This window comes from Protopterus annectens, chromosome 2.part0 (genome assembly GCF_019279795.1).
Source record: "Protopterus annectens isolate FY-2018-M chromosome 2.part0, PAN1.0, whole genome shotgun sequence".
NCBI lineage: Eukaryota > Metazoa > Chordata > Ceratodontiformes > Protopteridae > Protopterus > Protopterus annectens.
Genome location: NC_056728.1, coordinates 201765548 through 201792658, shown reverse-complemented (window position 1 = coordinate 201792658; position 27111 = coordinate 201765548). Strand labels below are relative to the sequence as shown.

The following is a 27111-nucleotide window of genomic DNA, read 5'->3' as shown; positions in this document are numbered from 1 at the left end:
CACCCCATTTCTCCAAAATTAAGAAAATCACTTTCTTCCAGTTTCCCTAATACCACTTTCCCAGCACATCTCTACATGGTTGTCCTAATCCCACTAGTCTGCATCCTCTTCTAACAGTAATTTTGGTGTTGCACATCAAGCAGAGTGCCTCAATGGCCATCTTCAAGAGGAACCTTGACAACTGGATGGGAGATGGGAAATTCACTCCAGGGATAACATCAGTAGCCCTACTAGACAAGGGTCCAGGAAAGTAAATATTTGTGGGAAGCAATAGCCATGGAATTGTTCTGGCTAGGCTTATAAGTCAAACGGCCAATAGCCCAATACCCACCTACAAACCTATGATAAATTTGACTCACTCCATGATCTTTAAAGATCATGCGTCCTTAAAGTTTTACGTATTTGTATTGTTTGTATATTACCTTTATATGGAAAGTACTAGGCAGCAACACTTCAGTTATCATGGGGGAGCTACAAATGAACTATATTGCAAGATAACAGTACACAAGATCCAAGTATAAAAAAAAACAGACAAATCAGTAAAGCAAAAAACAAACTAAGAAAATCTAGCCAAGCTACAGTTTTTACTGTGCGTTTCCTTAAACCTCTTCTATTGGGAAGCACATGGGATATATGCAAATGACCTCAAGGACAACTCAGAACTGCCACATAGCAGAAATGCCCAAAGTCCTTAAGGGGTCATGTGCTCTAACAGTTTAGGGAATCACACTGGCAACTCCAGCTTGAATTTTTTTTTAAACTGATCAAAGAAAAGGATTAGAATAAAAAAAAATCTGCATTTATACACAATAGCTAAATATTATTTTCAATTTAGCTACAGCTTCACCCAATGGTTCCAATTCCATGACTTTTTTTTGCTTATGTTACTAGTTTTATAGCAAATGTGCTTATGGGAGGTGGTCACTTAGTTCATCTGAAAAGGTGCCCAAGGAATACTGCTGGGAATGGTGGCAAGGATCCAGCAGAGTGCAGTGTACTTCATTTGTTACAGCAAATTGCTGAAGAGGCAAGCTGTGCAAGGCCATACAGCCTTATGCTAGTCTAATATTGTACTTCATTAGAACCCTACCGTTTAGACCATTTTATGTTCTCCATTTCAGTTTTTCCTTTAAAAACTGTATACATTGTACAGATTTCTGTTCTCAGTCTATAGCTTTTCTCCCTAGAACAATGGTGAAGAGGCTCTTATCCAAATCAGACTATCCTGGTCAACAAAAACTACTCTTCCACTTCATTTGGCCCAGTGGACAGAAACGTGTGTATGGTACCATGCAGCAAGAACCAACTCAAGATGTCCAACCACACAGACCTTACGCAACAGTGTGGACTTGTCTTGGGTGGGAGGCATAACAGCTGCTCTGAAACTCTTGCCAGACATGAGTGATAGTCACAACTTAGGACTCCACTTGTGGCAGAGAAAGTACAGTTTTGTACCTACCATAAATGTAGATGTCCGAGAGGTATGCATCTGCAGTCCTAACATATGGGTTGTCCTGCCTCAGGAAGCCCTTCGGTCACCCGGATTCCAAAGTCTGGGTCTGGCCTCGGCTGATGTCGCACTTCACCCGACGTCATAGCTGCAGTGAATTGGGTATAAAGGCATCAGCAGACGCCATTTTCCTCAGTGTTTCTTCCCCCAGATGCCCTCTAGGAAGGCTAAATTTAGATAAATGCAAAAGATTCCAAATAGTAGAGAGCAAACAATATAAACATGTATGTACATATATACAAATACACCATAATAGATTCCCCCAGCTAGCTACAAGATGGGCAAATACCCTAGGAGTACCACAGAGGGGAAGGAGGGTGGGTAATCCTGACTGCAGATGCATACCTCTCGGACATCTACATTTATGGTAGGTACAAAACTGTACTATGTCCTTAAAGGATGCATCTGCAGTCCTAACATATGGGTAGAATACCATAGCCAAACTGGGGGAGGAGGCACTAAGGTGATTATGGTGTAGTTAAGATCCCTTGCAAAACAGCAGTTGCAAAACCTGCTTGGGATCTGGAGTATAAAGGTAGATAATGCTTGGCAAATGTACGCACGGAGCTCCAAGTAGCAGCTTCTAAAATGTCTTTGGTAGGCACTCCTCGTAGGAAGGCTGTAGTAGTGGCTGTAGCCCTTGTGGAGTGAGGTCTGATGTTTTCTGGAGTTGCCTTTCCATGAAAAGAGCAACAAAATCTAATGCAATTTCCTATCCATTTTGAGATAGTCCGTTTTGAAATTGCTTTTCCTTCCATTCCTGTTGCATATGCTACCAGAAGCTGGTCAGTTTTTGTGTCTTGGTTCTGTCCAGATAGTAGCACAATTGCCTGTGCACATCCAAGGTATGTAGTAATCTTTCCCCCCTGTTCTGTGGGTTGGGGAAGAATGCTGGTAGGTGGATTGCTTGGTTCAATGATACCCTGGAGACCACTTTTGGCATAAAAGTAGGGTTGGTTCTCAAGGACACTATCCTGATGGAAGATAAGGAAGGGCTGTACTGCCATTAATGCCTGTAATTCCGAAACCCTTCTTGCTGAAGTGATTGCAAGCAGGAAAGCAGTTTTCCAAGATAAGAACTGTAATTCTGCTGTTGCTGCTGGCTCGAAAGGGGGAAGTGTTAACTTTTCCAGCACAAAGTTAAGGTCCCATGTAGGCAAAGGTGGCTTCCTTGGAGGTTTACATTTTTAATTCCTCTCAGAAACTGCCTGAGTAGAGGATGAGAGAACTGGAGGATCCATGTTGTATTCTGCTGAAATTGCTGATGCATGAATCTTGATGGAGGAGCAAGACAGGCCATTGTGGAATAGTTCTGCCAAGTATTCCAGGATGTTAGCTAAATTTGCTAATTATACATTTTCACCTTTTGCTGCACTCCAAATAAGGTATCTTCTCCATTTGGCTGAATAAGTCTTCCTTGTGGAGGGTCTGCGAGCCTCCAGGATAATGTCCTTAACCCTCTGAGATAAATCTGGGTTATTTTGTCTTATGTAATGTTCCAGGCAGCTAGCTGCAGTGTGCTCAAGTTTGGATGTAGGATCTTGTAGTTGTTCTGTGTTAGCAGTAAAGGAACTAGAGGTAGAGGCCATGCGTGTGTCCAAGACATACTCAGTAGCGGGTACTAATGCTGCCTTGGCCAGTCTGGAGCTATCAGGATGATCCTTGGGTGATCTTTGATCTTCAGTAGCACTTTGTGCATCAAAGGAAGAGGTGGGAATGCATACGCTGTCAGGTTTTCCCAACTGAAGGATAGGGAGTCCACCTTCCAGGGAATGCATACGCTGTCAGGTTTTCCCAACTGAAGGATAGGGAGTCCACCTTCCAAGCAAGAGGGTGGTATGTCCTTGTGCAGAATTTCCTCAATTGGTGGTTGTGTGGGGATGCGAACAGGTCTATTTTCTGGTAGTCCCCATTTCTTTGTAATGGTTTTGAAGATGTCTGGATGTAGCATCCATTCGTGGGCATCCGTGGTAGTTCTGCTTAAAGTGTCTGCTAGTATATTTTCTTTTCCTGGCACAAATATTGCCTGGAGTTGAATGTTGAGGTTCAGGGCCACATTCCACAGGTCCACTGCCATCCAGCATAGAGGATATGAGTGCGTTCCTCCCTGTTTGTTGATATACCACATGACTGTGGTGTTGTCCGTCCTTATCAGCAAATGACCCTGTTGAAGAAAAGGTCTTCTGTAGTGCCTGTTTCACTGCCAGCATCTCTCTTAGATTTATGTGAAGGTTCAGCTGGTCTTGTGTTCATAGGCGTCCACCATGTGTGCCCCCCCAGCCTAGGTCTGAGGCATCCGTGGTGATAGTCTGGCTTGGGTGAGGTTTGTGGAAAGGCAGTCCTCTGTTCATCTGACAGGCCTGAGCCCACCACAGGAGTTCTTGTTTCAGGCATGGGATTATTGGAATCTGGGCTTCTAGACTGTGCTTGTGTTGAGACCATACATTCCTTAGGTACCATTGCAACTTCCTCATATGCAGCCTGGCTTGTGGTATCAATATTATGCAGGCTGCCATGTAACCCAGGGCTTGCAGGACTTTCCTTGCTGTAAGCTGGTTCTGTGTTGTTAATGCCATGAAATAGAGTGGTAGTTGCTTTTGCTTTTCTGCTGTGAGAAATGCCATCTGATTTGATGTGTCCAGTTCTGCACCCAAGAATGTTATCCTTTGGGATGGTACCAGCCTTGACTTTTTCATGTTGACTGTGTATCCCAGGGCTTGCAGTAGTTGTATAACCTTTTCCAAATCTTTTGTTAATTTGGTCTTGTTGTCCGCTTGTATTAGGCAGTCATCCAGGTATGGGTAAATCTGAATTCCCTGAAGCCTGCATTGAGCAATTACTGATGCCAGGCATTTCGTGAATACTCTGGGCGCAGTAGATAAGCCAAAGGGCAATGCTGAGAATTGATAATGCTCTGATCCTGCAAGAAATCTGAGGTATCTTCTGCAATCTGGTCGTATAGGGACGTGCAGGTATGCACCCTTGAGATCTAGAGTCATCAGCCAAGACTCCTTGCCCAGCATGGGAAGAAGTTGCTGTAGGGTCAGCATTTTGAATTTCGGAACAATGAGATATGTGCTCAGAGCGGACAGGTCGAGAATAGGTCTCCATTGGTTTTCTTTTCTTAGTACCAGGAAAAGTCTGGAGTAAAATCCTTGCCCTTGTTCCATGGAAGGTACCTTTTCTATAGCTCTCATCCTTAGTAGGTGGTTGATTTGTTCTAGAGCGCTTGTTTTTTGGTTTGGTGGTAGGTTTGGCATTCCTCTCTTTTTTGGTAGAGTGTGGAAGTGAAACCTGTAGCCTTTGTCTATGGTCTGCAAAATCCATTTGTCTCCTGTAATGTAATGCCAGTTTACGGAAAATAAGGCTAGCTTTCCGCCTAAGGGTGCTTCCAGTTGTTTTCTGGTAGGTGGTATCAGAGTCAAGTCATTGTGTCTGTCCTGTGGAGGTGGTCGTAGCTGGATCTGTGGCAGTACTTCTCTGGTTGTTAGGCTGCCACTGACGTCCCCTGTAGGCACCTCTGGATTGACCTCTGCCTCTTGGGTCAATATTTCTGCGTCTCTGTGCTCTGGAGGTGTCTGGAAAGGACCAATTCTTAGAAGGCCAATTTCTACTAAACCTTGGAGGCTGGACCTGTAAGAAATCCTTGACTGTTTGGACAGATTTTGCTTTTTCTTCCACCTTCTTTAGCACTTGCTGTGCAGGGGAAACAAACAAACTTTGTTTCTCCATAGGAGCATCTAGGAGTTTTGACTTTACATGGTCTGGTAAGGATTGTTCTTTTAACCATGCATGCCTTCTAATCACTGTTCCGGTCATAGCTGATCTAAAGGAAGCCTCCAGTGCATCATAGCCGCACTTTAAGGAATGACTACTGACCTGTTGAACGTTATGTACCAAACCCTGAAGGGACTTACGGTCTACAGGTTCAGGAGAGGACAGTTTTTTTATTTAGCTGGTCTAACAAAAATTCCTGATACTGAATCATGTGGAATTGACAGTTTAAGGCCCTAGCCGAAAAAGAGTAGCAGAAGTATAAACTTTTTTACCCCATCTCTCTAATGCTCTAGATTCTCTTTCAGAGGGAGGGGGTTTCTGGCAGAGGCAGCTGCTACAGCTTTGGGCCCTGTGAAGTGGTTTCAGGATCTGCAATAGGAGCCTTATAAGTGTGAGTGTCCGGGACCCTGTAATATCTATCGGGCTTGGCAGGGGCCAGGGGAAGAGAGTCAGGGGCAGTACAAGCATCATTATATGCATCAAACAACTGTTAGTACTGGAGGAATGGCTAAAGGCCTATGCTGTGGTAAATGTAAAAAGGTCCTTAGTCTTTTCCTTGAATCTGAAAAATCCTGGCCCTGCCATTGAAAATGCTCTCATAGCATGCAAGGTTTCCCCAAAAGAAAATCTCAGGAGGGGAGGCAGAAGGAATGGAGTCTTCTGCATCAGAATCCTCATAAGGGGAATATGGGCCTTCTGGAGGTTCTGAGTTTTCTGAATCATCCGAGGAATAGTCTGTAGAAACTGGATTGGGGGGCTCTGCTCTAGGCCTCTTCTCAGGAGGGGGTTGAGAGGCCCTGTCAGGGTGAGGTTGGGATCCCCTGTTCAAAGAAATGAGATCCTCAGCCAGGCTGAGCATTTGGGAACTAGAGGTAGGCCTGTGTGAGGGGGTTTTAACAGACAAGGCCTTAGAAGATTTAGCTGCTTTAGCCCTAGCAAAGGCCTTGATGGACATAGATGCAGGGGGCCTATCAGCTCCACGTGCAGGAGTAGATATGTCTAAAGGAATAGTATCTGATAAATCCTGGGTACCTGCAACAGCAGTGGAAATTTCAGTAGCAGATTCAGCCATGCTGTGTGAGGCCTCGGCTAAAGGAGGCATGCTTTCGGCCAAAGGAAGAACCGTGGACTCTGTTTCAGCCGAAACAGACTCGCAGTTGGCAGTTTCGGCCAAAACCGCGGACCGCGAGTGTCGGTCCTTTTCCTTACGCTTTTTAACTAATTGAGAAGTCGGAGTCTCCGACGGCATTTTGTAAGCAAAAGCGGGACCAAAAAACTCCTCTGCAAACTCCGACCAACGTCTAAGTGTTTGTCGGTTGAAGGAAGCACAGGCTAGACAAGCTGCTATGGTCTGGGCCTAAGCAAGGAAGGCAGTAAGAGTGGAAATCCTTATGAGGTATTTGTTTCCCACAAGTTAAACAGTTATTTACTTTTTCTGACATCGGCTGAGGCAAGAAAGAGTCCCCAACGGGGTACTTAGCATTTTAGAAGTCTTCGGTAGTAGTAATCTCTGGATCTGACCGACCAGCACTTACAAACCGCTTCTGCTTCGGGCACCGCGCGGCAAGAAAGACTGGGGAAAATGGGGTCGGCTGATGCCTTTATACCCAATTCACTGCAGCTATGACGTCGGGTGAAGTGCAACATCAGCCGAGGCCAGACCCAGACTTTGGAATCCGGCCGACCGAAGGGCTGCCTGAGGCAGGACAACCCATATGTTAGGACTGCAGATGCATCCTTGAAGGACATCAGCACACCTCCCAACCTCAGAGAATGAGGGGGGGGACATAGGCCAAGAGAGGGACATTTTAAATATTGCTCTTACAAACACAAAGTTGATGGAACACGTTTTGCAATGACATACATAGTGAAAACAGTCTGCAACTCAAATCCATCATTTGACTCCATTCCTCAATGATCTGCCAGAAAACAACTGAAAAAGATCAAAAATATTAAATGAAAATCTGGACATACTTTCTGTACAGTTGAGAAGTATGCTAAACAATAACTTATGGTTCCGTCACAGTGGTGCAGCTGTATTGTTATCACCTCACAGCAAGAGGTTCTCCAGTTCAATTTTTCGAGAGCACTCCTGTGCAGAGTCTGAATGTCCTCCCTGCATTTGTGTGGGTTCTCTGGTATCCTCCTTTGTTACAAAGACAAGTGTCTGGAGCATTTCTCCCCGGTCATCTGCCAACAATTGCTTGTGTTCCAAGTTGGACTTTCCAGTAAACAAATGTTAAAGACAGGACTCATTAACAGTGTTTCTTTCATATAGTGTGATTTCCAATTAAAGACATACTGCATAATTGGCAGGGAGGAATGTCCAACAACAAGTTCAGTTGCAAGCCACTGGAAAAAACATAACATGCAGTTATCTGCTTTTCTAATCACTCAACCACCACAGAGGGCATTCAAGTAAAGCAATTACTAACAAATACCAACCTCAAACTAGTCTAAGGCCAATTTCCCCACTTAAATTCATTAATGGTATTCTCAAAAAAAGGTTTGCATGCAAGATGCCTGGAAACTTGAGCAAGTTGATAGTACGGTGCACTTACTTGCAATTGTGCAACTGATTCTTCCACGGCCTGCTCCTATGCAGGTACAGTCCCAGATCATGTTGTCCTTGGGCCGTTCATATGTCTCGCCAACTAGGTAAGTCTTTCCAAGATATTTATCAAAACAAGTTTCTTCAGCTAGAAAAGACAAAAACATTAAGTATACAACAGGCTTATGGCACTGGAGTAAAGTTAAAACTCTTCAGCATAGAAGTTTCCATATTTATGGCACAAACACATGGGGTGCATTGGTCTAGGCTTGGAATGGAAACTAAAAATAAAAAACAGTAGGCATGGAAATTAAGCACATGCGACTCCGGTAATTTAGTATACTCCATTCTGCTGGACTTAACTAAAGCTTTTGATACCATCTCCCACATCCACCTAAATAATTTGTCTAATCTCAATCTCACACAAAACTCTCTCCTGGTTCTCCAGCTATCTTTCCAACAGGTCCCAGGCTGTCAAATGGGGCCAGGGCACCTCCACCTTCCATCCTACCTCCACTGGAGTACACCAAGGATCCATACTTGGCCCAATTCTATTAAACATCTTTATTAACGACTTTTACAAGGCCATACCAAATACTAAAATTGTTCAATATGCAGACGATTCTACTTTGATCTGCTGCGCCTTCAAATGAACAAATCTCCAACTACTGACACAAACGGCCTTCTCTACTACTGAAAACTGGATGCTCCAAAATCACTTCATTAAATGCTAACAAAACTAAAATCCTTCTATCATCTCCCAAGTCCTCCCCTACTGATAAAAACTCATTCCAAATAATCAGCCATAACTCCATTTTAGCAGTCGTTCCCTCCGCCAAACTTCTTGGTGTAACCATTGAACACCTAAAATTTAATACTCGCATCCAGCTAAACTAAGAAAACCCACATAAAACTCTGCCTACTTTATAGAAACTACTTTCTCTCTCCTACCAGACCAACTATCGCCACCATTTATCTCCTTCCCTCTCCACTGTATAGTGTCCCTCTGGTTACCAATTTTTCCTCCTCACTATCCTCCAAACTACAAATATATTACAATAAAATCTCCAGATTTTCTACCAAAGCCAAATTTTTCTCATCACTGTTCCTCCCTTCACTCATTAAACTGTGTTGAACTCCATAACCAACTTGACTTTCTCCAAATCACGACTGCCTATAGACTACTATTCCAACCTACCAAGTGCCCTGCACTATCCAATATCCTACAACCATATACTCCCCATAGAACACTTAGATGTACCCACCAAAACCTAATCACCATCCACAAACCCAAGCGCCCAGCTGGTCAACTTCTGCTTTCCTTCACCTTAGCCAAAAAATGGAATGCTCTTCCCTCCACTCTTAGGACCTGCGATAACCTCGAAAACTTTAAAACTCTTCATTCTCACCTTTACTCAAACAGGAAATGCAACTGTACTCTTCACCCTATACCTCTCAAGGTCTCCTCCACTTTTACTCCTGGTTAACCTCTCACCTAGCTCATTTGTATTATGTATATATAACTATACTGTAAAATCTAGCCAAAGCCATTTGCCTGTTTTTTTTTTACACCTAAAAAATTGTAATTTTTTGTTGCGTTATGAATGCTACCCGTTTGTCAGTAATGCAAAGTTTATTCATGTAACTATGCATTGGAGCTTTTCTCCTCGGACCTTCACTGAAAACAGGATCCCGGAGCCTAGTGGACCTCCCCGGCCATCAAACTGGAATAAATAAATAAAAAAGACTTACCACAGCTGGAGCTTTACTACACCCAAAGAGTTATGGAAGGATGTAGATGTCAAAATAGCAACGCATTTTCCTAAGCAGTCTGCCAGGATAGTGTTGTTATAAGGGACTAATTCAACTGCCTTGCCTCAAGATTCTCATCTTCACATCTGGTAAAGGCTTGTTACATTGGTCTGCACAGTAAAGGAAAAAATCTAAAGGCAAGTAAGCCAGGTTAGTAGGTAAAACATGCAACTCATTACTTCTGGTGGTAATTATTTCAGCTAGAAGTGACAGGTGGTTAGACAGGGTCTGGAAGAGGTCTAAACATACCCGACAGAACAAGTGAAACATTTATGCGGCTCTATATATAATGTAACCACACAACCAAAGGCTGTAACGAAACAAAGTCCAATGTAAAAAGCGTAGTAGTTCCAAATACAATGAAGGCTGTCCTTGTACCCACGTATCACTCTATATAGGCGATACAAACATCGATCTCACACGGATGGATAGTAAAATTTATTACCAAAAAACGAAAAATAAAATAATATACTTTAAACACGTAAAATCAAAACGAATAGACAAAGTAACTGATTTAGCGCTTTCATCTCCCAACACCAGAGACATCCTCAGAATCCAGTTACCATTCACAATTCTTACTTTATATATCCTACTTAATTACTAATTAAACATTTGTCTGGTTAATTGCTCGTAAATTAAAGGGCTACACTTCAATGAATTTCTGCAACACTGAAGAAACATTTAGAATAAAATTGTGTTAAATAAGCCAACATACATACAAGGAATATATATTCCTATATGTGTATAATCAATGCATATGTATATAATGTAAATATATAAAGTAAATAAATATATCAACACAACTATATACAAATATATACATTCAGTTTGCCAAAAGGCACGTTAGTAAATTAATACATACATAGACATGTTGACCAAAGAAAAGACACCCCAAAAAAGTTAAATGTTAAATACATATGTGCAAAATAAATGCATTTGTCTATCTCAATATGTATGTGTAAAAACATAAACATGAAAAATATACAGATGTAACAAATGTGTACTTGTTTGTACCTGTTTTTAATATGTATACGTGTAAATATAAATAAGCATTGAAAATATTTGAACAAGTCAAATAAAATATTTAAAAATATTGTTTAAAAATTGTTTAAAAAATGTTATTTAAAATGTTGTGCTGATACTTTATACAACTTGTTAAAAGATTGTTGAAACTGATATAAATATTATGTTAATATTGTAATACCAAATTATATAGGTGTGAATAAATAAAGATTAGTATTATGTATATTACAACCCTAGAAACGTAGTTGAACCCTTTGTAAAGAGACCTGTTAAATAGTTCTATTCTAGAGGTTATGGGCTTTACAGTTTCTTAGCATCTGGTCATTTTACCTTTTCTTTGGGTCTGCCGCCAATATTTTTAACGCCGGAGTTATGGATATATGATCATTTAATCCTTTTCCACTACATGCGTCTATTCTCAGCTGCCAGATCATTTCCCTGTACTCTAGCTTAGTCTCCCAATCACCTCCTCTATCCATGGGTTCAATTTCCTCAAGCACCCAAAATTTGAAATCTGCCTGTTTACATACCATTGCGTGCCTATAATGCATTGTTGTCGTGTTTGCTAATGTCCCTTGTGTGTTCATATATTCTATTCCTAAGATGGCGTTCAGTTTTGCCTATATAGTAACTCCAGCATACTTTACAGAATACTAAGTATACTACTCCTTTTGAGTAACAACTATTGTACCTTCTGGCTTTTAAAGTTATATCCAAACTAGGTATTCCAATTTCTTTCAATCCAGCAATAAATGTGCATTGTGCACACCTACCGCATTTAAAAGTGCTGTGTCTCTTATTAGCCCCCCCTGATACTAGTAGTTCTCTGTTCAATGACATTTTTAATATTCTTGTTTCTTCTAAAACTGTATTTTATACCACTTTGAAATACATCAGTCTTTGTTGCTATGTTCCTGAACATATCCCAGGTATCATCAATACTTTTTCTCAACCATTTTACACCTTGGTGGTATGTAATCGTCAAATAGGGTGTGTCACTTATTACAATTGTATTAGGAGTATTACAACTACTCTTATCACTATTAGTTGCTGTAGGCTTCACACACCCTTCTTTAGCCAACAGAGCATTATATTTGTTGCCTCGTTCTGATAATACATATTCTTTTATAGGGCTAATAAAATCCATAGGATAGCCTCTTTCATAAAACATTTTTTTCTACATTATCAATTTCTTTTAAAAAAATCTGTATCATCCGAGACCATTCTGGCCATCCTAATCATTTGTCCTTTTACTATGTTTTTCTTGAGTTGGTAAGGATGATCACTGTTGAAATGTAAATAGGCATTGGAATGATGTTCCTTTCTAAATACATTGGACCTATAACATTTACTCTGGTTGTCCTTAATTTAATATCTAAAAAATGTATTTCCTCTGCATCTGTTTGTTGTGTGAAATGCAAAAAAAGTAGTTGTCCGGTTTATATTTTGTATACAATCTTGAATGTACTCATATGGACCAGACCATAAAACAAATATATCGTCCAAAAAATGAAAATTACTTGTATATTGACTGTATATAGAATTGAACACAATTCTTTTCCCAAAATAACATAAGGTTAGCGTACATAGGGGCACAAGCTGAGCCCATGGCAACTCCTTTCTGATGGTAGTAGTCTCCTTCAAAATACACAGTTGTACTCTAGTATCAGTTCCATACATTCCAAAACTGTTCTAAAATTAGCTCCTGTTACTAGTTTCAGTTCAACAAGTACTTTTTCAAACCAGTCTAAACCAATATCTTGAGGTACAACTGAAAACAATTCCTTATCAATAGTAATAAACATGCTGTCTAAATAAGTACTCCCACTATTTTTTTCAAAAAATCCCATGAATCAATCAGAATATGGTCATTTAGTGTTAAATCCTTTTAACATTGTGTCTACATAAATTGCCAAAGGCTGAGTTTTTGATCCCTGGGATGACACTATGGGTCTCATGGGTGGATTGTGTAGGGATTTATGTATTTTGGGTATTCCAAAAATACCCGAAATAATGGGTTTTGGTACTTTTAAAAATTTATACAGTCCCATAGCAATCATTCCTGTAAACAGATGGTCTTTGAGGATGAGGTCTATCTTCCTGTATGAAATATTAATCTCATTCTTTGTTACTGAACCATATTGCTCTTCCTTGTCCAAAATATCCTTAATTTTCTTAATGTAATCCCATCTATCCATAATAACCACCCCTCCCCCCTTTGGCAGGTTTCATGATACGAATTTTGTCATTGCTACTGAAGTCTGAGTAGTTTGTGTTCAGCGTTGGTAAAATTGCTTTTGATTTTTTTATCAATATTATTTTTATATATTTTAAATTTTGAAAAATGTTATAAATAGGATACGAAATGGATAAACAATATTGATAAAAAAAAAAAAACAAAAGCAATTTAACCAACGCTGAACACAAACTACTCAGAGACTTGAGTAGTAATGACAAAATTCGTATCATGAAACCTGACAAAGGGGGAGGGGTGGTTATTATGGAGAGATGGACTACATTAAGAAAATGAAGGATATTTTGGACAAGGAAGAGCAATATGGTTCAGTAACAAAGAATGAGATTAATATTTCATACAGGAAGATAGACCTCATCCTCGAAGACAATCTGTTTACAGGAATGATTGATATGGAACTGTATAAATTTTTACAAGTACCAAAACCCGTTATTCCGGGTATTTCCGGAATACCCAAAATACATAAATCCCTACACAATCCACCCATGAGACCCATAGTAACCCATAGGATCAAAAACTCAGCCTTTGGAAATTTATGTAGACACTATGTTAAAAGGATTTAACACTAAATATGACCATATTCTGATTGATTCATGGGATTTTTTGAAAAAAAAAAATAGGTGGGAGTACTTAGACAACATGTTGTTTATTACTATTGATGTTAAGGAATTGTTTTCAGTTATACATAAAGATATTGGTTTAGACTGGTTTGAAAAAGTACTTTAACTGAAACTAGTAACAGGAGCTAATTTTAGAACAGTTTTGGAATGTATGGAATTGATATTAAAGTACAACTATGTGTATTTTGAAGGAGACTACTACCACCATCAGAAAGGAGTTGCCATGGGCTCAGCTTGTGCCCCTATGTACGCTAACATTATGTTATTTTGGGAAAAGAATTAGGTTTTCAATTCTATATACAGTCAATATACAAGTAATTATTTTCGTTTTTTTGGACTATATTTGTTTTATGGTCTGGTCCATAAGAGTACATTCAAGATTTTATAAAATATATAAATCAGACAACTACTTGTTTGCATTTCACATACCAAATAGATGGATGGAGGAAATACATTTTTTAGATATTAAAGTAAGGACAGAGTAAATGTTATAGGTCCAGTGTATTTAGAAAGGAACATCATTCCAATGCCCATTTACATTTCAACAGTGATCATCCTTACCAACTCAAGAAAAACATAGTAAAAGGACAAATGACTAGGATGGCCAGAATGGTCTCAGATGATACAGATTTTTTAAAAGAAATTGATAATGTAGAAAAACTGTTTTATGAAAGAGGCTATCCTACGCATTTTATTAGCCCTATAAAAGAATGTATCAGAAAGAGGCAACAAATATAATGCTTTGTTAGCTAAAGAAGGGTGTGTGAAGCCTACAGCAACTAATAGTGATAAGAGTAGTTCTAATACTCCTAATACAATTGTAATAGGTGACACACCCTATTTGACGATTACATACCACCAAGGTGTAAAATGGTTGAGAAAAAGTATTGATGATACTTCGGAGATGTTCAGGAACATAGCAACAAAGACTGATGTATTTCAAAGTGATATAAAACACAGTTTTAGAAGAAACAAGAATATTAAAAATGTCATTGAACAGAGAACTACTAGTATCAGGGGGGCTAATAAGAGACACGGCACTTTTAAATGCGGTAGGTGTGCACAATGCACATTTATTGCTAGATTGAAAAATCAGAATACCTAGTTTGGATATAACTTTAAAAGCCAAAAGGTACAATAGTTGTTACTCAAAAGGAGTAGTATACTTAGTATTCTGTAAAGTATGCTGGAGTTACTATATAGGCAAAACTGAACGCCATCTTAGGAATAGAATATATGAACACACAAGGGACATTTGCAAACACGACAACAATGCATTCATTATAGGCACGCAATGGTTTGTAAACAGGCAGATTTCAAATTTTGGGTGCTTAAGGAAATTGAACCCATGGATAGAGGTGATTGGGAGACTAAGCTAGAGTACAGGGAAATGATCTGGCAGTTGAGATTAGACGCATGTAGTGGAAAAGGATTAAATGATTATATATCCATAACTCCGGCGTTAAAAATATTGGCAGCAGACCCAAAGAAAAGGTAAAATGACCAGATGCCAAGCCCACAACCTCTAGAATAGAACTATTTAACAGGTCTCTTTACAAAGGGTTCAACTACGTTTCTAGGGTTGTAATATATATAATACTAATTTATTTATTCACACCTATATAATTTGATAATACAATATTAACATATCAGTTTCAACAATCTTTAACAAGTTGTATAAATCAGCACAACATTTAACAACATTTAAAGATTTTCTGAATATTTTTAAATAATTTTAAATAAAGTTATCAGTATCATTTTAAATAAACTATTAGTACTATATTAATTTACTGATTTTATTAATATTTGGTGACTTGTTCAAATATTTTCAATGCTTATTTATATATACACATACATATTACAAACAGGTACAAACAAGTACACATTTGTTACATCTGTATATTTTTCATGTTTGTGTTTTTACTCATACATATTGAGAGACAAATGCATGCATTTATTTTGCACGCATGTATTTAACAATATTAACTTTTTTTGGGGGGGGGTCTTTTCTTTGGTCAACATGTCTATATGCATTTATTTATTAATTTACTAACTTGCCTTTTGGCAAACTGAATGTATATATTTGTATACATTTGTGTTTATATTTACTTATTTATATATTTACATTATATACATATGTATTGATTATACACATATAGGAATATATATTCCCTGTAGGTATGTTGGCTTAACACAATTTTATTCTAAAAGTTTCTTCAGTGTTGCAGAAATTCATTGTTTGAAGTCTAGCCCTTTAATTTACGAGCAATTAACCAGACAAATGTTCAATTAGTAATTAAGTAGGATATATAAAGTAAGAATTGTGAATGGTAACTGGATTCTGAGGAAGTCTCTGGTGTTGGAGATGAAAGTGCTAAATCAGTTACTTTGTCTTTATTCGTTTTGATTTTACGTGTTTAAAGTATATTTTATTTCATTTTTTGGTAATAAATTTTACTATCAATCCGTGTGAGATCGATGTTTGTATCACCTATATAGAGTGATACGTGGGTATAAGGACAGCCTTCATTGTATTTGGAACTACTACGCTTTTTTCTATATATGTGTCGGTGCTGCAATGATTAGTAATAACTCCCTTGGTTTAGCTGTCGTTTCTGCCAAGGAATGCCAAGGACAGCCTTCAGTCCTTGCGCCCTGAAGACACCCCTTTTTCATACAATTCCTGTAAGAGTTTCTTTGTAGACTTTGTGAAGTTAAGGAATCCACATTCAGGATAAGGTTAGACTGTGCAAATAAAGTAAAATTTACTAGTGTAATTCCTACTGCCAATGACTTTTACAACAGGCTCTGTACGGATTTTTTGCTTCTCAGCTCACTAACCACTCCAATGCACCAACTGTATGTTTTCAGTGTTTAATTTTCAAAATGGATAACTTGCAGTACCTCAGAGGGGGGGGGGGGGATCAACCCAATGCAGCAGTTGTGATAAACATTCGTGGGTGTTCAGGTTTCGCTCAGTGAATGCTAAGATGGCTCTCTGCTGGACATATTTCTGCAGGGTGCACAGATTTGTGCCTCATTTTTGTCAAGTTTATCATAGTATTATAGCCATTTGTTGCATTATTTAGCACGTTCAAAATAAACTTTCAGCTCAGGTTACCACATCTGGAAAAATGGTATAGTAGCTACATCAATTAATATAGGAAGTGATGTAATTTTTGGTTAATCAATTAGTTTGACTATATGCAAGGGCTGTAATCTGGTTTATCAATTAGTTGACAAGGGTATACATAAGGGCTGTGAATGTTAATTCTGAAGTCAAAGTGGGGCCAAAAGCACTCCTCAATTACATACTGTATACATTTCTGGCCTGGACGCATCTGTGGGAGCTGGCACTGAAATGCCATTTAGTTCAGCAACTCAGTTCCTACCATTTGTTTTTGATCTTTATTACAGCCATTTTTAATTCATGATCAAAACATTTGTTTGGTTGAATGTCAACATTGGCTGTATAAAATGAAATTTTTAGATGGAGATATTCTGCAGCACAACATTGGATATTCTTCCAAAGTACGAATTCAACAAGTGTACAGTAAAAGACTGCATAGCAGAGATCAACTATTAGAAAACATCACACACACTAAAGATTGTGATTGCTGGGAGGTATACAAGACTTGTGTAGAAATAGTTGGCCTAATGTTATTAGCACTTGAAAGTGACATTGTTGAGCACCCTCAATGGTAGTGATTTTCAGCACTCAACAGTAGGAAGCCAACGAAGTAGACAGTCAAGTAGTCCAATATAGTGTGATATGCGGATACCAACATGCTGTATGTGGACATGTATACAGTCTCTAGCTGACATAGTATGTTGTAGGATCACTATATGTGCCTCTTACTGCACTTGACAATTTACTAAAGTCTCTATAGGTCTGCTGTAGCATTTTTGTGGGATTTTTATGTGCCTGTTCATATGCTATTGATCTGTGATCATTTTAAGAAGCATAGCCTTACATTCCTGTGGTAGTTTTTACCCCTTTCATTTTCCATACTAGTAACCCAAGGGCAGACTGAGTGGAGATATGCTGGGACATTTACTTGTTGCCCCTATCCCTGAATAATATGGGTGCTAAACAAGGATTTAATTTGTAGTTTCCCCAGCCATCAAAGTAACAATTGAATAGCGCAAGAATGTTTTTTGCTTTGTGGAGTAAAACAGTTATTTTAGCGATAAACATCTGTCCTTCCAACATGGTCTACGTATGTTCCAAAACACAGTGATCACTTGACAGGGTGTTCACGTTATCGGTGGACTTGTGAATCTGAAATAGGTCCGACATAAGGTCCGTTAAGGCTGCATAAGCAGGGCAGTGATTGCTTCTTATTAGCCTGCATGATATTGAAAAGGCTTTGAGGGTCTGCATGGTTTTTGAGATATAGGCCCTTGACTTTTTTGGGTGAGAAAATGAGTTGATTGTCCCAGTTGAGACAAGTATTTGGACTGGTGCTTACCGAATGGGACATTGTATTCAATTAATCAACCTTATGAAAGCAGAGTGCATTGGAATGACAACATTCCTGGACTGTGATGCCATACCCCTAGACATGAACTTAGCAATGAAAAAGGACTTCCTTAACATCAGTTTATGATCAAAGTACAGTTCATTGTCAACATGTATTCCCAGATCCCTGACAGTCTCAACACAAGTTGACAAGTCCCCTCACTATGTGATCAACTTTTAGGTGTTTCGTCAATCTGAGTTGCAAGAAGAGTCATGCTTGCTGCAAGATAGTCAATGTACATTTGAGCATTTTGTTGTAGTCCATGGTTTTGATACTAGCCATTTGTTTTGGAAATGCCCTCTTGGCAATTTTGGCATCCTCTTGACAGTTTAGGACGGTACCAGGTTTACAGTGATCTATAAACTGTCAGATATTAACCCTCAGATACAAAATACCCTGGTTTGTCACTTCCCAAACCAATGACAGACATTTTCACTGGTTCATGTATTTTTAATATATATTCCAGGTTAAAATAAATGTTAAGCTTTTTGCATTTCTAAGGTTCATAGGCAAGTACTAGGCAAGATATCTTTGTAGGCTTTTAAGCCTAGCCAGTTCCTCCCCCCCTCAATTCAAAAAGTTCATAAAGAGACTGACCTTAATTATCCCATGGTAAATAATTATCACCCCCAAGGAGAATAACTGGGATCATACTATAGACGATTTCAGAGGATCCATACTTTGGGTAAAGCATTTAGGAGCCATTGTTGTTCATTAATAATACAGAGGGCAGTCCTAGGGTAGTTTTTATACTTCCCATACATAGATCCAAATTGTGCTACACTATGGACAGAAATCACGTTTTGCATGGCTAGGAAGGGTCTTCCAGAGCAGCAGTATCCTGCCTAGATTTACATATCCCAAACAATTCTGTTGATGTTGCAAGAGACTTTGATACCTAAGCAGAGTATTTCTGAAGCCACAGGACTTGTGTGCAGTTAATCAGTTAACCTAATCAGTATTAGGTTGTTGGACAGCTTGCATGCCAGACACGGGTAACCTCTTAGTATAGTGGCAGGGCTTTGCGTTGGTCCATTTAGTTCTTGTATTCTAAAAGGTATCTGTTTGTACTCAACTGTATGCATCAAGACATTCATGACAGAGGGGGCATTTTCAATAACTGGCATATAGACTGCAGAGTAAAGTAGAACAGTCATTCCTAGATCTAGACAACCCTATTTATAAAATGTACAATATAGAAGGAAGAAGTTACAACAGTGGACACATTTTGGTCAAAAGGTAGGGCCACCGCCCACATAATATCCCAAATCCTGAACTGTCAACTCTTAGGGTCATAGTCACTGTGGTAGTTCCACAGGGAGGATGGCTTCCCAAAGGACACATTTGGCATTTAGTTTTTGTCCACTTTGGCATCACTTAGTTGTGACAAACCTTTATGCAGGATGCCAAGTCACTTGGGGATTCAGTGACTGTTCCCATCTTGCAGTAATCTGTAAGCTTAGTCAGCCACAGCCCTTTGGTAGCAGCTTTTAATTCAGGAAAGTAGATGCCAAAAAGGAGATTGTTCAGCACAGAACCCCGGGGACTCCACTGGTGACTGGTCTTTGTGGAGGCAACTTCCTCTTTTTGATTTCCTCTGATAAGTGGTTTGGCACGCCATCTGTTGAAGTGTTCTTTCCCCAACATATTTGCCTTTGAGCAATTGTGTCAAAAGCTATGGCGAAGCTACTGTGTGTAGCTTTTTCCCTTCATCTATTGCCTTAATAGTCTTAAACTGCAACAGGCAGACATGGGTTTTGGTTTTTAGAGGTTCACTATGTCCAGCTTGATTAGTTCCATGCTTAGTATTGTCCATTTATAGGTCTTTACTAGGCTAACTACCTCAAGGGCCTTTTCAAGCCTAGCCATGCATACCAAATGTCTAACAAGTTCTGATGCCCTTGATAACTTCAAGCATGGGCCTGAGAGATTAACCATTTACAGGTTACCTGCGTCCATTAAGAAATGGGTGCCAAAACTAGGGATAAATTTCCCTTTTCCCCCATCCAATTGTTTAAGTTGCACTTGAATTGGAGTTGGGGAGGAACTTTGCTTCACATTGAGGAGTCTGTTCCATACAAGGGGTGGTCTCTGGGAAATATACCTCTCCAGCAGGTCCTATTTATATCATAGGCAATGATCAAGTCTTGTTTTGGGGATACGCAGAAGTCCAGAGTGGGGTCCAAATGCCCTGTAAGCCAGCACAGATCTCCCCCTCAAAAACCTGTAGGAGACTGAATACAGGGATAAGGGTATTGAGTCTGTCTGCATAGGACACCAGACTTATGCCCTGTATTCTTATTGCAGAACCTCTGTGGACATTATGCCTGGTTAGGTACATACCCAAGGGGGCATTGTACTCTTGGTCTGATGAATGCAGAATACAGTGGAACAATGACTTGGACTTGCATGCCATACCTTTGCTTAAAGTTGCTCAACAGAAAGATTTTCTCACCACTGCAGATGTGATAATCAAAGGCTAGATTACTATGCGTGTATCCTGAACTCAGACTACTGGGTCAACTGTAAGGGGTAACCAAACCAAGGACGATGAATCGGGAACCAATTTTAAAATTAGAACCAGGAATTTGAGTCGAAGCACTCTAATCACATAACAAATGTAGCACCAAACATAAGACTCCACCACACATTAACGCTTTTCAAAAACACTGCGTTTACGTCTCAAACAGCTGGACTTCATCAGATGCTGCTGGGTGCGGCACCTCCTATATTTTGCCATGATCTTCCTCCCGTTATACATCTGATTGATTTTGATTCAACCAGGGTGGCTTCTTTGAGTTCGTTCTGTACGTCTTCCTAGTAGGTACTGCTGCCTCTATGTAGCTATTAACATGCTTGTACACAGTTCTGCACAAGTGTTCAGGGTTTATGGGAGCTTGACATTTTGCCAAGTTCTCATTTAATAGGAGGTTAGACTTAATACTTCCTGGATATTCCATGTTCAGCTGGAGATTTAGGTTTTATTTTTTACTTTAAAGACCATTGTCTGGTGTGACAATACCAGGGAAGGCATTACAGTAGGGTGTGTGCAACAGTCTTGCATATTAAGGGAGAAATCCAGCATAGTTGCACCCCTGGTTGGTGTACTGACCATATGGTACAAGGAGTTTGAGTTTGCCAAATACAGTAATCTGTGCATGTACATTCGGCGTCATAAGATTCCCAGTTAATAGTGGGGTAATTAAAGTCATCCATGACTATGGTACTGGGATGGATGGGCTGATGCTGTGTTTCTAATAAGTTTAAATACATGGCACGGGTTTCCTGGATCACATAGGGGAACCTATAGCTTGCAAGGAAGTAGTCTTGGATTTTACCTATGGTGATTTGAACATGTAGCAGCTCAAGTGCATGGTCTTGTTTGACCAGCCTTGAAGTAGATTTTTTACGCAAATAGAAACCTCCACCTTTGGTCATTGCCTGTAAAATAGCTGGCCTAGATGTGTGGAAAGCATTATAAACATTCTACTGTTGGTCTGCTCTGCGACTTTCAACCACACAGTGACTGCACAGACATCAGCATTCTCTAGGGTAAAGTGCTTCTAGGGAGTGGAGTTCTTTTGTTTAGACTTCTAGCAATGAGCAGAAACTCCTTTACATTTTGTTGGAAGTACTTTGTATGGCATTGCCAAAAAGGCACTATGGGGGAAGACTGTTTTAGCCAATATCCGAAAGCCTAGAAGAGAAGTGCAGACCATCCCTGGCAAAGCAGCATGGCCTGTTGACCATCTCTTTCCATGCTGACAAATATTGCTCCTCCTTAGAATGACATCAGAAACTATGCCAGTTACCTTGTTTGTATTGTGGCATAGTCCTTGGAGAAAGTAAAATGCTGCTCAATGCTAGGCTTATACCAGCCCAAAATGCATATTCCAAGAGCTGTATGATGTCTGTCCATATAGTCTAGGGAGGTATGGACAAGGTAATTTAATCCCACATGGACTATGACAGACTCCTATTGCAACTGTGGTCCAATGACTTAAGTGCATGCGTAGTGAAAGTTCCTAGCCCATAAGCAACTAACTTTCTCCTTACTCGTGCTGGGGAGGGGGGCACTAGTGTCTCATGGAGTGTCCAATGAATAGAAAGTTGGATTGTGTGATGACTTGCCTTATAGCCTTAGAGGTAGAGGCTGCATGAGATGTAGCTCTATGACATGCCTCTCAACCAATCAGGGATAAATTTTAACAGAATCAGGGACAAAGCCTGAAAAAAATCAGGGACACTTAAAATAATTGTGCTATTAACTTGTCATTCACAGAATCACAGCATATGAATTAATGTCCATTTTGTTATGTAAAAGATCTACAACTCTATAGCCATTTTTCATAAAGTTTAATTCAACAACTTGATCCCAAAAGTCACCAGTTTTAGGAGGGATTAAGAGGGACAAAGATAAAATTTGAGTCAAAATCAGCAACAGTTGAGAGGTCTGCTCTGTTTATGTGGGGGATTTGAAAGAGTGCATTGTGGCTACTGATAGCATGTGTGTTTCATCTAGGAGGTATTTGTGGTATAGGAAGGTTACATGCAAGTGCTTCAGCATATCTGCGAGTATTTGTCTGCTTGGACTTGTGCGTGCTTGAGGCATCTCTTAGCCATTGTTCCCATTTTGAATTGGCAGTACAGTACACATGTAAGGAAAAGATTAATTGCTAGTCTGATGGTAGATACCACAGGTGATGGCTATTAAATTTCATTACGTTAACATGCTAGCTCTCCTCATTTAAACAAGAAACTGATAATGCCTCATCTGTTGAATGCAGCTGTTTTTTGTCCAGTGGAATAGAGATTGCACAAATACGGATACAACTTTAGTTTGATCTTTCTGGTGACCAGTCCATGCCTTCAATGCAACTGTTTTTTGACAAACACCATGTGCATATTAATGTGGATCTTCAGTTTAAAAAAGTGGTTTTACCTGCGACTCTCCTACCCAATCTGTAAATGGTAAGCTGTTGTCAGACTCTGGGTTCCCATGCATAACACCTTTGTCTTCATCTTCTGTTGCTCAACATTCAACTGAAGTTGTGCTGAGTCGTTGTGGTGTCTGCATAATTAATGCATCACCTCAGCATGACTCCCGGTAGGTCAGCTTGACCCCTCCAGTACTGAAAGCCAGATTCATTGTTATTCATCAGGTGTCAGAAGTCCTACACTTGTAGACGCAAAGATACATGAAAGGGGTCTACTCTGCATAATTGGTCTTTAGGTTTAGAGAAACTCAGAATATCTTTCTTTATACAGTGCTGATGCCATGTGCTATTACTTTTGCAGGCTTGCTTGTACTTTGACATTACAGCTAAGCAGTTTAAAACCAAATTGCAACGCTTAGCACCCTTTTCTTTTTATACAGCCATAGCCCTTCCCTGTGATGTAGAGGTTTGTGTTTAACCCTGCTAAGTGGTGCCATCCCAATTTCTCTGGTGTTCCTGTGTTGACTGGCCTTTGTGTGATATTACACACACGAGCATGTTGCTGGCATTTGTTTATGATGGGTGTCTGACTGTAGTATTTTCTTGCTCTCGCAATCTGATGCAGTTTTTGTTCCACCTACCAAGTCTCTGCAGAACTTGGTAGAGTTCCTCAAATGCCTTTTCTTCTGTATTGCAACTCCTTTCTTAGCTTCTTGGTTAGGCAATCAGTAATCCCAATAGACTGATGGAAAAGATCAATCTCCCACTTTTTTCGACCAACCATGTTTGAGTCCCTGGAATACTACAATCTACCACTCACTTTCCTTATGTACTTTTAACAGTCCGTGCTCGCCACTTTTAAACTTTAACATTTAAACTTATTTATTACATATTATTTTTCTCTATTAGTAATATGCATTTATTTTTATTTCTACTATTTTTTATTTTTGATATTTTTAATATTTAACAATTAATACTTGTAGGTTTAGTATTGTTAGGAGAGTAGGTTACAATGTTTATTTTCCAGCATAGCTGCTGTTTGTGAATGATTTATTGATTTTAACTTACGAGAGTAATTTATTTAAATGTGTAATTAGGTTGCTGTTATGTGATTGGGCATTCAATTAAGAGCATAGTACTATTTAAGTTCTATTGCTACTAGAGTTCAATGTCTGAAGTCTGCATATGCTTGCAGACGAAAAGTTTAATTTAATAAACTTGTCTGTCCTGTTACTGCCTGAGTTACTTGTCTTCATTCACTGCTTGGATCCGTTTTAATTTCTTGGTCTGTTTTTGTTCCATTTCGTGCTCGCCACTTGTTAGTAACATGTCCTCACATATGCTGTTTAGAGGTGCTCCCATTCAACTGCACTGATCCTCTTCTTGGGGTGCTGGAGCCTTGAGTAATTCAATGAACTCAATTAGCTTCTCTCCAGTCAACTTCCAGGTCTTCAGCCTGGTCTCGGTTGATGTTAGATCACCACTGCTTGGAGCAGAATGTGAAAAGTAGTGGTTTATGCTGTTGGCCAACTGTTTGGCTGGGCATGACTTTTCTATCATTGATTACACCCTAGTAGCCTTTCCTTACTAGGGGAAGTTTACCAGAGTTGCATATTGGCCACTATTGTATGTCAACTTGAAACACTTTCTAAACCATATGTTGGGGACTATCAAACTATTTGCCAGACAGAAGGTCTGGCATTGCCTCTCCCTTGTTCCTGCTGCCCCAGCTACATGGACACAGGCAGTCCTCATTCCCAGTATGTCCTGATTATGTGCATTGAAGTCACCCATCAACAGCAGTTCTTGCTGTCCTTGGTTCATCAAGTAGGTCCTGCAATTGCTATTTGACACTACTTTTTCCCCTCACAGTATCACAACCCAGCTGTGGGGCACTGGACGAGATTATGAGTACTGTAATTACTCTGGAATCCCATTGCCACAAGTCTGTCAGCAACTCTAATATCCCTGCCATCTGTAGCCCCTCTCACCAGGATTTCCGCACAATTTCTAGCCTGTCCCCCTCCCGATGGAACTGGGTCCCTAAGCAAGTGAGATGGCTGCACTGCCCTTCCATATTGTTACATGGAATGTTCTGTTGCCTCCTTTCCATCATGCCATCCTTTTCCAAGCTGCATCCTATCAGTTAACCTACAAAGAGTAGCATTTCAGTTCATTGGTCGTGCCTTAAGCTTTTACTCTAAGCTGTTGACCAGTAACCCAGGCTGGACACCTACACAAGGACTGCCCAGTAGCTTACGGACCTATGGCTGCAGAGCTGTATGGCAGGCACAGCCAATAGATCGCACAGACGCTTTATGGAGTACATTCAAACCCGACCATAGTCGGGGTTTCTGGTAGGGGAGGTAAAGTCAAGACTTAGCAGTATAATTTCTATGCAACTTTTTTTTGTTTCCAGCAAACAAGCCTCTCTCTCTCTCCCCCCAAGCCTGCCTCTCTCTCTCTCTCCCCCCCCAAGCCTGCCTCTCTCTCTCTCTCTCCCCAAGCCTGCCTCTCTCTCTCCCCCCCCAAGCCTGCCTCTCTCTCCCCAAGCCTGCCTCTCTCTCCCCCCCTGCCTCTCTCTCTCTCCCCCTGCCTCTCTCTCTCTCTCCCCCTGCCTGCCTCTCTCTCTCTCCCCCTGCCTCTCTCTCTCTCCCCCAAGCCTGCCTCTCTCACCCCCAAGCCTGCCTCTCTCTCACCCCCAAGCCTGCCTCTCTCTCTCACCCCCAAGCCTGCCTCTCTCTCACCCCCAAGCCTGCCTCTCTCTCTCCCCCAAGCCTGCCTCTCTCTCTTCCCCAAGCCTGCCTCTCTCTCTCTCCCCAAGCCTGCCTCTCTCCCCAAGCCTGCCTCTCTCTCCCCCTTTCTCTGCCTCTCTCTCTCCCCCACCCTCTGCCTCTCTCTCTCCCCCACCCTCTGCCTCTCTCTCTCCCCCACCCTCTGCCTCTCTCTCTCTCCCCCAAGCCTCCCCAAGCCTCTCTCCCCCCAAGCCTTCTCCTCTCTCCCCCAAGCCTCTCTCTCCACCCCAAGCCTCTCTCTCCCCAAGCCTCCCCCAAGCCTCTCTCCCCCAAGCCTCTCCCCCAAGCCTCTCTCTCCCTCCCCAAGCCTCTCTCCCCCAAGCCTCTCTCTCCCTCCCCAAGCCTCTCTCCCTCCCCAAGTCTCTCTCCCCCAAGTCTCTCTCCAGTCTCTCTCCAAGTCTCTCCCCCCAAGTCAGTCTCTCTCTCTCCCCAAGTCAGTTTCTCTCTCCAAGTCAGTCTCTCTCTCCCCCTCCCCAAGTCGGTCTCTCTCTCTCCCCAAGTTGGTCTCTCTCTCCCCAAGTCGGTCCCTCCCGCTCTCCCCCATTCAGGCCCCCAAGTCAGTCTCCCCCAAGTCACTCTCTCTCCCCCCAAGTCAGTCTCTCCCCTACCCAAGTCGCTCTCCCCCTCTCCAAGTCTCTCGCTCCAGTCTCTCCCCAAGTCAGTCTCTCCTCCCCAAGTCAGTCTCTCTCTCTCCTCCCCAAGTCAGTCTCCTCCCCAAGTCAGTCTCTCCCTCTCTCCAGTCTCTCCCAAGTCAGTCTCTCTCTCGCTCCCCAAGTCAGTCTTTCCCCAGTCTCTCTCCCGCTCCCCAAGTCAGTCTTTCCCCAGTCTCTCTCCCCAAGTCACTGTCAGTCTCTCCCCCCAAGTCAGTCCCCAGTCTCTCTCCAGTCTCTCCCCCAAGTCAGTCTCCCCAGTCTCTCTCCCTCTCCCCCCAAGTCACTCCCTCTCCCCAAGTCAGTCTCTCCCCCCCAAGTCAGTCTCTCCCTCCCCCAAGTCAGTCCCAAGTCAGTCTCTCTCGCTCCCCCAAGTCAGTCCCAAGTCAGTCTCTCTCCCCAAGTCAGTCTCTTTCTCTCTCCCCAAGTCAGTCTCTTTCTCTCTCCAAGTCTCTCTCTCCAGTCTCTCCCCAAGTCAGTCTCTCTCCCTCACTCCCCCAAGTCAGTCTCTCTCGCTCCCCCAAGTCAGTCTCTCGCTCCCCCAAGTCAGTCTCTTTCTCGCTCCCCCAAGTCAGTCTTTCCCCAGTCTCTCTCCAGTCTCTCCCCAAGTCAGTCTCTCCCCAAGTCTCTCCCTCTCCCCAAGTCAGTCTCTTTCTCCC

General features: G+C 41.0%; 1 protein-coding gene across 1 annotated transcript in view; it reads right to left on the bottom strand.

Moving 5' to 3' along the window:
- FN1 (fibronectin 1) overlaps nt 1-27111 on the bottom strand; it is a gene marked incomplete in the record, with an annotated part of 4425379 nt that overhangs the window by 4241741 nt on the left and 156527 nt on the right. Inside the window, 1 exon segment of the mRNA XM_044060668.1 lies at nt 7849-7986. Within this exon segment, the coding sequence (XP_043916603.1) occupies nt 7849-7986 (138 nt within the window).